Genomic DNA, 12,256 nt, shown 5'->3' with positions numbered 1-12,256 from the left:
TTCAATGCTCTTACTTGTATTAAACATACACGTTTGTTGTTAGTAAAATTTCGGGAATGTGTGCTTCATTTTGTCAACACATGCAATTAATGCCGTTACATTATTTTTTTACCATTTGAGTTAAGAGTGCGAAAACTTTTTTTTTTAAATAAAACATGTTTTCAGTTATAAATAAAAACGGACAACATCGTGGTAAAATACAAATTATAATAATATAAGTTATGTAAACACGGGAATAATATTTTATACAATTATGAAGTCCATTTACATATTTAGGGCGACATTATCGATGCCGTTTGATTCCAACACTATTCTTCCCTCTTCCCTCTAAGCTAAATCTACATTCAGCAAATAGAGATACGGTATAACAATATTTAAAACAAGCTACGTAAGGTCCCAAATGTGTTCGGTTTTCTTATCATCATTCATACTTCCGATGTCTAATCATGTGTCCACCACTATTTTTCCTCTGTAATTGCTACATATACAACAGTAATGTCTCTTTTTATCAGTTGACTTAGGAAATCGTGTCGTTTTATCATTGTCCGCCATATTAAATTTGCTCCCCAGTTACAGTCGCGCGTTAACTCCTCGTTAGAGAGTATGCAAGGGCGATAACCTTTACCGATAAATTTAAGCCTTTCCGAAAAGGACTATAAACCCTTAGTATATCAATGAGGACCGGCATTTTCTAAAACAAATACTTCTTTTAAGAAGCGTATTGTTAACTGTATGCATTTGATGTTTGACAGAAAGTTCCATAGGGACATAGGCTCAGTTAGCTATGTTAAACCTATTAAAACATAGTTAACACAAGTTGAAAAAATCGGGACAAGCTAATAATTATTACCGCGTTCGCATTTCTTCTGCTCTTCTTTTTCTCACGTTGTATTATTTTAATTTGATATGCATTCCAAGCAATCAGATGTTGAAACAATACCGTAAGATGGCTGTCAGGAGCTAGTTTCAACATAAATTTGAAGAAACAACCACCTGTCATAAACAGACTCGGGTAAGGTATATATTACAATTTATTAAGGTTTCTTTACGATATATAAATAAAAAGTGAAAAATGGTTAGATATCGCAACTGAAAAGAACTGAATTAATTATTTTACATATGCCAGAAATATATTGTCACGCGTAGACAGTTCATTAGTATTTAAAGGCTGATCAAAAGCCCAGCATAGCTTGTCGATCTGGTGTCATCATGATAGATCTCACTAGTAGCTGAAATTCGCACCCAGACCTCGTCTCCAATAGCAACCTTAGCAAAGGCCTGCATGCTGACACAAACTATAACATCTTCACCCTTGTGTCCTGAACTCTGTAAAGCTCTACCTGCATGGACAATTTCCAGGTAGGCCCATTTGTGCAAATACGGACAGAACTGCACCATGAACATGTACACCCCCGCAACGGACGCTGTGAAGTGCCCAGTGATAGGGCTATACCATCCACCATCGTTGATCAGGACTGTCGGGAACACAACGTCCTGGTTTGTAGTGTATGAGCGTTGACCAGTAGTGGTTTGTCGAGCATGGAACATAACATGTGGCACCGAACTGTTTTCTGAAATAACAATTATTATGAATATCATTTTGAATATTATTATGAATATTATTATTATGATTATGATGATGATTATTATTATTATTAGAAGTATTATTATTATTAGACGTATTGTTATTATTAGAAGTATTATTATAGTAGTATAAGAAGTAGTAGTAGTAGTAGGAACTTGTATAAACGTTGTCGGCTACTTCTGTTTAGAATACAAATAAGTATTAGTAACAGTTATAGTAATAGTAGTAATAATAAAAACAGTTCTAGCATTAGTCTTACCTAATCTTTTGCAACACCAACATAAATTAGCCAAGTGTAATTATGTTATCATTTTAACTGAAGAATGTTTGTTGTATTAGTTTAGATTTTAAGTATTTTACTTATTTTGTTTGTGTATTGGTAAATTAATAGTGTGTTGACCATATACGTAGCTGCTTTTCTTTCTTATCTGTTTTGGTAGATAAACAACATTAGAATATTATTAATTAAAATATGTGTGAAGTGTTTATGTTTGCTAACACCACATATTAACAATACAAATTCTTATTGACGTAAACCGAACAAAAGGTGCGACGTCAAATACAGTTACACTATATGCGATACCTTTCATAACATCCCATTCCTGCGCGGTCTGTTTAACTAGTGATTGGACGGCTGTTTTCATTTCTGCAACTGCTTCAGACATATTTTTGGCCCCAGTGTCAACGAGGGCGTCAATTTTATCATCAATAGTCCTCTTCTTCTCCTCTAGTCCTTGCATTGCGAGGTTAAGTTTCGCATTTTCTGTTTCAATTCTTTTCAACGTTTCCTCGACTTTTGCGTTTGTTTTCGTTATTTTGTCCAGCGTGTCCTTCAGTGTCAACTCATTCCGGATCACGCGTTCAAGCAGCCTTTCGTAATCAAACTTCGAACAAACCTGGCAAGAGGGTTCCACAGCAGATGATGCTTTCAGCATGTACACTAATAAAATTACGAACCACATAGTTCATTTATCTCAATGTACTTCGATAGGCTTTAATATCAAATGTTAAGTACCTATTCTGGTCCTTAAGCGGTTGATAACTGAACCTGGATAGCTATAACGTGATTGTTTTATTTCCTACTTCCTATTCAAATATTACATACAATTCATTTCAATACGGAACTAAAATCTTGAAAGCTAATGTTTATGTGTTGCGTGCTACATAACGAATGCATTACATATAATTTGAATTTTGAATAGCGTGCTTCATGGTCTATTGGATTATGTTATTGTTCTAGAGGAGTTATTTACGTAAATTTGTTCTAATAATAAACTAAAAGAATGAACTGGGACGTTGAAATTAAATGTGTTAGAAAGAATACTGTTTCTTTCCACATTAAACATTTCGATAGATAGCACACGATACTTTTCTGCGCGTACCCTTTCCACGTTTTACACTGAACCGTTCGGAGGCTAATGAATGCTCAAAAATCATTATTATATCCGTTTGCATCCGTTTTGTTACTAGACATGCTGAACTAATTGGATATCGTAGAATGTATTGCTATCGAAACGTTACAAATGACAATATTGCTTTTATTGAACAGCAACGACGGTCAAATACTAGTGTATCAAATACATTTGACGTTTATGTATAGCTTTCCTCACTTGATGAAGTAAATAGCGTATATATCAAGAAGACGTAAACGAACCGTATGAAAAAAAAACTCAAAAGAAACCCGTTTTCATCCGTTTAAAGCATGTACACGAGTCTTCTTCATGATAATAACGTGATGCCTCTTACATGCCGAAGATTATCGTTAACGCCTAAACAGAAGTTAATGTTTTCATTATTGCTCTCGTTTTCTTCATTACCCAGAGTCCAAGTTATCTTTGAAACATTAAGAAACGTTTCATTACCGTTGTCTACTCGCATCAGCGGCGGGGTGTGTTCCCCGATTAAATATAAACGCGCACTGTGTCGCAACGTGATTTGCTACGGTAAACAACAACAACAACCATATGGCGGATCCTGTATTGTCAAACAAGGAAGAAGTACGCTTCTTTTGTAAAATTAGGATAAGTTATAGAATAAGTGATCAAATTTCGATTTCCTTTCTTAAGTATATGCATACAGTATACAGCACACAAAGCGTAAATAGTAAATGTGTACGTTATATATTAAAGACAGAGACCAAAACTAAAAGCCGATATAACTAAAGAAGAAACATTAGTTTGTGCGCAAATAAATATAATTCATCATCAGCCTAGGAGAACTGAGATAGTTTTAAACAAACAGTATCTTTTTTACTTTTCTACGATGGCATAGAGGTGACATTCACTCCTCTTTTTTTTAAATTGCACTCCTCTTTTTTCTATCTCGTGGCCACGACTAAGTAACTCGTGGCCACGAGTTAGCTATGTCGTGGCCACGGGAAAGAAAAAATAGGAGTGCAAAACTAAATAAAAGAGGAATGCAATTAAAAAAAGAGCGGTGCAGTAAATAAAGGAAGGGTGCATTGAACAAAAGAGGAGAACATTTCGAGATCTCGAGATCCCGACTTAGCCAACTCGTGGCCACGAGTTAGTCAGCCAATCAAATTGTTCCATATGGTCGTCCATTGTGATCTTTATACAAAGGAAAGTAATCATCACATTAAAAGCCCGCTTTGGCCAGCTATATATATGCGTACAGAATATTTACACATGTTACTCAAAATTTGATTTGCTTACTAACTCGTGGCCGCGAGTAAGCTAAGTCGGGATCTCGAGATCTCGGAATTCTCCCCTCTTTTGTTTAATGCACCCCTCCTTTATTTACAGCATCGCTTTTTTAATTGCACTCCTCTTTTATTTAGTTTTGCACTCCTCTTTTTTCGATCTCGTAGCCACGGCATAGCTAACTCGTGGCCACGAGTTACTTAGTCGTGGCCACGAGATAGAAAAAGAGGAGTGCAATTTAAAAAAAGAGGAGTGAATGTCACCTCTATGCCACCGTACTTTTCTCATAATTGACAACTGTATTTGTTGGCAGGTACATCAAGATACTATGCATATATTGTTATGTTCATTTTTGTGTGATTTATGACCATGGAGTTTATTTATCACAAAAATGCATTTGAATGGTTCTTGTAGTTTATTTGTTAAACCCAAACTAGTAATCAATGTATTTACATAAGTTCGCACTGCACAGTTATTTAACAAAAAAGATTGAATTAGCAAAATATTTTTGAAAATATATATAGTAACACAATTGTGTTAGTCAAGGAATCATATGCATAAGCGTTTTATTCGTATTTACAATAAACAGGCATACGTGTATCACAAATTTCATGTTTGTAACATAATCGGTATTTAAATGCAAGTTTATAATATAAATAATAAAAAGCTCGTCAGCGTTGTTATTATGTTCCTTATTTTCCGAAAACCATATTCTTGTCGTATCTGAAAAAAAAAGTAAAACAGTTTTTAAAAAGCTAAATGTGAATTTATGATTCGTTAAATTCAACGCGATTTCTCATCAACACTTCTTGTCGATACTGTATCAATTTTATATACATTCACATTTTATTGCACATTGATTTACATGTGCATCAATCAAACGCATCATTTATATGTTTCACTTAATGTAATGCACAACATTATTGTAATGCCATATGCACCACTATATAACGATTTATTCTTATAAGTTGTTTACATACAGTGTATGTTTAAAAATGAACTTGTTATTGAACAAAGAACAGGTATACAAATAGTAACTCGCCAACATGGCAACTGATCTTATCGCATGACTATGATTTAATACTTAATGCGGATGTCTTGAATTTGTACGTGTACATTTGATCGAGCCAATATATGTAACAAAAGAAACAGAAAATCACTTAAATAGTCTGATATCAAATTACATACAACATGTTTGTATGTAACTGTTGGCTAGTTATATATGTACTTGAACGAGCAAGGGTTCTCGAAAGGTTAACACAAAAACAAATCTTTTATTAAAAACAACAAGTGAAACTTCATACACAAACAATTGAAACACAAAATGGTGCATTAAACGCAATCTATACTCACGCTCGATGTAAGACATGTCAAATGAATCTGTAAGAGGGCAAATAAAAGAGAAAAGAATTGAATATTCGGTGATTTAAATATCAAGTGCATGTAATACATGTACATACAAAGTTAAAAAAACAACATTATACGGTCTGCAATATCGAAATGTATATGTACATGTGAATGAACATGTACATTTCGATATTGCAGACCGTACATTTGTATAATGTTGTTGTTGATGTTGTACCTGTATTTCACCGCAAACCATCGAGACCGCAGTGGTCCACGGCGATCGCGGTGGTCCACCGTGATCGCGGTGGTCCACCGTGAGATCGATTTCCCGATAACGCCCGCACGCCACTTTTTATCAACATTTTTGTCGATACTAGAAACCGCAATTCGCCACGGCGACATCACCGTGTTCCACATTGTATCGGTGTGAGATGATAATGTGCAACGCTGAACTGAGTCACGGTGATGCGTGGCAGAAGGCAGAAATCGCGCTAGACGTAGGGTAAGTTATACTATAGATTATATTCATATGTGTATCGTATATTTTATAGAACATGTTATATTTTTTAATATATTTATCTATCAATTAAGAACTAATAATTGTTCTGATTTAAACAATCGCAATCAAAATAAAATAATGCGATACCTCGCTGTGCAACATAGTCATGTGTAATCCGAGCAGTGACGTCATACGTGAATACTTTGCTCGACCGGTTAATATTAAAAACGCGCGGTCAAGTTATAAATGAAGTTACCGGTCGATAAACTCTTTATTTGCAATCAAAGTTAACATATCCAAACCGTTCATATATATGTATATATATATATATATATATATATATATGTGTGTGTGTGTGTGTGTGTATTTGCTCCGTTACCCTATAAAGGGAGCGTTATAACGCATGTGTCCGATTATGTGTCCGAGAGCGACGAAACTTGGCAGACTTGTGAGTCCCAGAGGGCAACGCATGCGCCAAGTTCGACCGCCCGTCTCGGTGCCGTTGTTTCCGGTAAAAGTGTCGCCGAAGGTTCGCACAACGAACCGTATTCGCTATGTTACCCTGTAACGGAAACATTATTACGCATTTATGTGTCCGAGTATGTGTCCGAAAGCGACGAAACTTGGCAGTCGTGTGTGTCCCAGTGGGCCACGCATGCGCAAAGTTAGACCGCCCGTATCTGTGCCGAATGTTTCCTGTGAAAATGTCGCCGAAGGTGTGCACAACGCCCCGTATTCGCTGTTACCCTATACAGGGAGCCTTATAACGCACTTCGGTCTCCGAGTATATGTCCGAGAGCAATGAAACATGGCGGACTTGTGTGTCTTGGTGGGCAATGCATGCGCCAAGTTCGACCGCCCGTCTCGGTTCCGTCGTTTCCGGTTAAACTGACGCCAAAGGTTCGCAAAACCTCCCGTATTCGCTCCGTTACCCTATAACGGGATCCTTATAACGCACATAAGTGTCCGAGTATGTGTCCAAAAACGACGAATTTTGGAAGACTTTTGTGCCCAAGGGGGCCACGCATGCCCCAAGTTCGACCACCCGTCTCGATGCCGTCGTTTCCGGTGAAAGTGTTGCCGAAGATTCGCAAAACGCCCCGTATTCGCTCCGTTGCCGTGTAAAGGAAGCCTTATAACGCACGTATGTGACCGAGTATGTGTCCGAAAGCGACGAAACTTGGCCGACTTGTGTGTTCAAGTGGGCCACGAATGCGCTAAGTTCGAGCGCCCATATCGGTGAAATGTGTCTGCGAAGGTTTGCAAAGCGCCCCGTATTCTCTCAATTACCCTAAATTTGGAGCTTTATAACACAATTGTGTGTCCGAGTATGTGTCCGAGAGCGACGAAACCTGGCAGACTTGTATGTCCCAGTGGGCAACGCATGCACCAAGTTCGACCGCCAGTCTCGTCTCGGTGCCGTCGGTTCCGGTGAAAGTGTCGCCGAAGGTTCGCAAAACGCCCCGAATTCGCTCCGTCATTGTGTAAAGGGAGCCTTATAACGCACTTATTGTTCCGAGTATGTGACCGAGAGCGACACATCTTGGCAGACTTGTGTGTCCCAGTGGGCCACGCATGCGCCAAGTTCGATCGCGCGTCTATGTGCCGTCGATTCTGGTGAAAGTATTCGCAAAACGCCCTGTATTCGCTCCGTTACCCTTTAATCGGAGCCTTATAACGCACTTATGTGTCCGAGTATGTGTCCGAGAACGACGAAACCTGGCAGACTAGTGTTTCCCAGTGGGCCACGCATTCGCCAAGTTCGACCGGCCGTCTCGGTTCCGTCGGTTCCGGTGAAAGTGTCGCCGAATGTTCTCAAAACGCCCCGTTACCCTATCATGGGTGCCTTATAACGCACTTACGTGTCCGAGCATGTGTCCGAGAGCGACGAAACTTGGCAAACTTGTTAGTCCCAGAGGGCCACTCATGCACTTAGTTCGACCGCCCGTTGGTGCCGTCTCTCTCTCTCTCTCTCTCTCTCTCTCTCTCTCTCTCTCTCTCTCTCTCTCTCTCTCTCTCTCTCTCTCTCTCTCTCTCTCTCTCTCTCTCTCTCTCCTCTCTCTCTCTCTCTCTCTCTCTATATATATATATATATATATATATATATATATATATATATATATATATATATATATATATATACAGACGAATGTGAGGTACAATATATAATTCAGTGCATCTGATAAAATGATTAATATATAGGTATGAAAGTTTTTAGTATACAAATTAAACACGTTCATTTACAAAAATTTACAAAACAAAATATACTAAACTGCTAGCGACGCATCTAAAAAACATAATCTCAATTTAGAAGAACTCTCATTTAAAACGTTACAAATGTCTACACGGGGTAATTATTACTATAGTATCATGATAGATTACAGATAAATACATAACTTTAAGATCTGGCAACAAGAAATAAAATCATGCTCGAAATTACCCTTACAATGTGGCGCACAGAGTAAAACACAATAGAACAAATCTACTATTGATGGTATATTTTTTTTAGCTGCGCAATCAAATTCCTTTTGAATGGTAGTGGAAACACGTGCATGTGTTTCATCAAAATACATCACAGATTTTTGAGATAGTGATAACCAGAATGTGTTATTGACCTCTTTAAACATCTTCATTTGCCTTGGATTGTCGCCCCTGGACCCGCCTATGGAGGATTAAACCAAGCCCAATGCATGCCAACACAGAACTGATTGCGATGTATGCTCCCCCTGTAACGATATACATGGGAATTCAAACATGTCCACTTTCCGCATATCACGCATATGCATTGAGCGCCGTTTTCCAAGAGCAAGGCTCAGTAATAAACTAAAAACATTATCTTTTCAATAAGAGTCTTGCTATGTATATACCACGTCATGCAAGAAAAGCAGTGATATTATTTCTAAAGCAAAATTCATAAAAAACTTCGTCGAGTCTTGACCAGCCTGAATAAAAATGATAAAACATCATTGAACAACAACCCAAACAATAAAACAGTATTTATTTTAGCAATTAAGCTTACACGAAAGTTTTTTAAACATTAATAACTACATTTATAGAAAAGAAATGTTATTCTGGTTAATAGTGCATTAATCGCTTAAAGGAAAATGGGGATTACACAATATGAATTCTACTGGGGTCAATAAACATAAGTGATTTTAGTGTTGTATTACTACTTGATTGCATATACGTTTTATCATGGGTATGCAACACTGTCATCAATGTATTGACTTGAGAATTTAGTAGTCTGCCTGTTTTACATATAATTGTATTTAACAAACATAACGGAGCAACAAAATGCTGCGTATAATATGAATGGTCATGGTATAATCATAATGAGGACCAATACATGTATTTAAATAATAAATTATTACTGCGACTAAATGTATGCTTTCTAACATCGCTTTCACCAGGGTAGCCCTGTGGAGTCCATCATTGGGTGAGAACAGTGGCCCACAAAGGTGCTCTGAGATCAGGAGCAGCAGCATTCCCCTCCCTTCATACTTCCTCCCGTCTTATTGCAGCAATACGGGTCCTCTAACGTGTCTAAAGGGAAGGCACGAGAAAATATGTGATCTTCACCATAATCGAAATGTTATCATAAATAAAACGAACATGTGTTAATCAATAACAAGGAAAAGTTATCATAAATAACATTGAACAAGGATGATTATGGACATCTTAAATAGGTAGAATGGAGGGAAAATGTCAAATAGAAGCAAAACGGAACTGATTGTAAATTGTATTGCTTCTTGCCATAACTGTCAGGTTTGCAAAATATGTTTATGAATGAAATAGTATCGCATTTTTTCCGAACATCTCCCTTCTTTCAAACCAAGTGTAAACCAACTGTATGGCTGAGATGTTTTAAATATACCCAAAGCTATTCATACATTGTATCACCTACCATGACATTTTGTTTGCCCACAGGTCTTGGATTCCTAGAAATAAACCATATTATTAAGCTTTTATTTGCAAATATATGTGTACATTTAAAATGTGCACATATTTCTTGTGATATTTGCAAATGACGTTTAAGTTATTCAAATAGAAAATATTTCTTTGGACAATATTATATATATTACAAATGAGTGATGGCAATAATTAAAAAAAAAGATCGATCACAACAATTTAAAAATAAATGTTAAGTAAGTAATTAGCCTTATGATTGAACGTGTGTCATGTGCATTTAACCAGATTAAGAAATCATGAAACTCAAGAGAATTAGTTATGCTGATTTCTTTCATTTTAAACCTTTCAACTATATGCCTAACATAAGAATACAAAGCCACAATTCATACAGAACGTACATACCGAGAAGTGAAATCCAATGCACATAACGATTTTAACTAAAATCCTGAACATGTTTGTAACAATACCAAAAATTGAATTGCAGCTGTTAATGCGAATGTTGTATTATGTTTTATTACTATATGAATGCATACTAAATCGGGCAATTGGCTTTGAGAGAAAACACAAGAGTAGATAAGTTGAGATGAAGACGTTTCGTAGCTTCAATAATGACTACACGGTACACGCTTTACACACCAGATATTTAATTTAAACGAAGCAATTGTTATGTTGGTACTTATTGTACACAAGTTGCACTTTTCAAACGTTTGAAAAACATTGACCTCATTGCAAGCTATAACTTCATGTTATCTTAAGAGGTCGAATAAGCGCAAAGGGTAGCTCCTGAGGATTCTTTTCGGATGCATATGACATAAGATCTATTTCGAATGACGCGGCTCATATTTATATCTCATTCTTCAATTTAGTGTCATAATTTTGCGGTCAAGTCCAATTTTCTAATAGGCACGAACTCTTAGTTTTGGAAGATAACAATGCAACAAAAGTGAATATTTTAAGTCAATATATATTGTTCATATTCACATAAGTCGAGGGAGAAAATTTAGGTTTATAAAGAAAGTTATGTCGCCGGCCGTTTAACTATACTTATGTTTAAATGTCAGCCCCCTTAGTGGGTCAAATTTTCCATCCGTTTATCCGCCGATTGATTCGACGCGAAACTTGGCATAATGTAATATTAACGCCTGTACGCCTCGCGTCAAGATGTTATTAGACAGGTATTAAATAAATGCACATGGAAGATAATCGGATAAGAGAGGAAATGGTGATTGTTTTAAAAAATAAGTGTTCTTTTCGAAAATGAACTTTGTGTGAAAAACAGGTCCGATTGGTTGGTTTTTATTATCAGAGATCAGAGTATATAACATTTTAAGTATATAACATTGTATAACAATTTTACTATATTCTGTACTGGACATACATTAAGTCAATAATGAGATATTTGAATGCTTACACAAAATGTTTTAACACATGTGCAATTTTTTTTGCGTCCAATATTTCAATATAGTACGTGCGTAACGCGGTTCATCGGTTATTTGAAAGATTACTTGTACAAGCAACAAATGGTTTCAATAGACATACGTTAATAAGTGCTAAGGTCGTAGTGAACAGATGGTTGGATGTTTGAAAAAGCTCTCAAACAACCCATAGTCGAACAAAACAAAACGTTATAAAGAATATCAAAACAACTTACACAAGAGGTGTTAGAAATTAAAGATTAATATTACCGACTGTGAGGACCGCACATGCTAATATGGGACGACACTGTATGAACATGCAATACTGGGTGCGTTCTATAGATCTCCCCAAAAGACATCAAGTACTGGATCTAGTCCCAAGAAACGGACTCGAGAGCGTTTCAAATAAGCCTTAGGCTTTCTATGTAATCTAGCTAAAATAAATAGGTTTAAACTAAACATGCAATAAGCCCGGTTTTCCCAGAACACTGCTCAATGTAAGTTGCATTTACGTTATAGCAATTTACCCCTTGCAGTTATGTTGTCGATGTTCACACACAATTACAGGAAGTTTGTAAACAGCTAGACTTAAACAATGGATGATGCAATACATTGATAATATTTCTCGTTCGGTGTAAACCTGTAGCACACACCGGTTTAACGTTTTACTTCATAATTTAAACAGCTGTTCCTTTATCGTGTTCAAAAATGCGTTATACACTTAATGTAGCCTTGATATAATTGGATAGAATCCAAAATTCACAGCGCTTTATTCATTTGACACAATATTGTTAAAGTCATCTGCATTTTATAAAACAGGTATTGGATACAGCCAATA

General features: G+C 36.6%; 1 protein-coding gene across 1 annotated transcript; it reads right to left on the bottom strand.

Moving 5' to 3' along the window:
* Positions 1-1,058: 1,058 nt before the first annotated feature.
* LOC127836458 (uncharacterized) lies at positions 1,059-2,622 on the bottom strand. Its single transcript, XM_052363103.1, has 2 exons — positions 2,169-2,622; positions 1,059-1,571 (listed from the first exon to the last, which is right to left on the bottom strand). The coding sequence occupies exons 1-2, from the start codon at positions 2,545-2,547 to the stop codon at positions 1,162-1,164; spliced, it is 789 nt and encodes a 262-aa protein (XP_052219063.1). The 5' UTR covers positions 2,548-2,622; the 3' UTR covers positions 1,059-1,161.
* Between the last annotated feature and the right edge of the window lie 9,634 nt (positions 2,623-12,256).

Source organism: Dreissena polymorpha, chromosome 6 (assembly GCF_020536995.1).
Source record: "Dreissena polymorpha isolate Duluth1 chromosome 6, UMN_Dpol_1.0, whole genome shotgun sequence".
NCBI classification, from domain to species: domain Eukaryota; kingdom Metazoa; phylum Mollusca; class Bivalvia; order Myida; family Dreissenidae; genus Dreissena; species Dreissena polymorpha.
This window is presented reverse-complemented; position numbering and strand designations above follow the sequence as displayed.

Coding starts and splice junctions, on each gene's coding strand:
- LOC127836458 (XM_052363103.1), bottom strand. CDS start 2,547: ATGTGGTTCGTAATTTTATTAGTGTACATGCTGAAAGCATCATCTGCT. Junction 1,572..2,168: donor GGAATGGGATGTTATGAAAG/GTATCGCATATA, acceptor TTGTTATTTCAG/AAAACAGTTCGGTGCCACAT.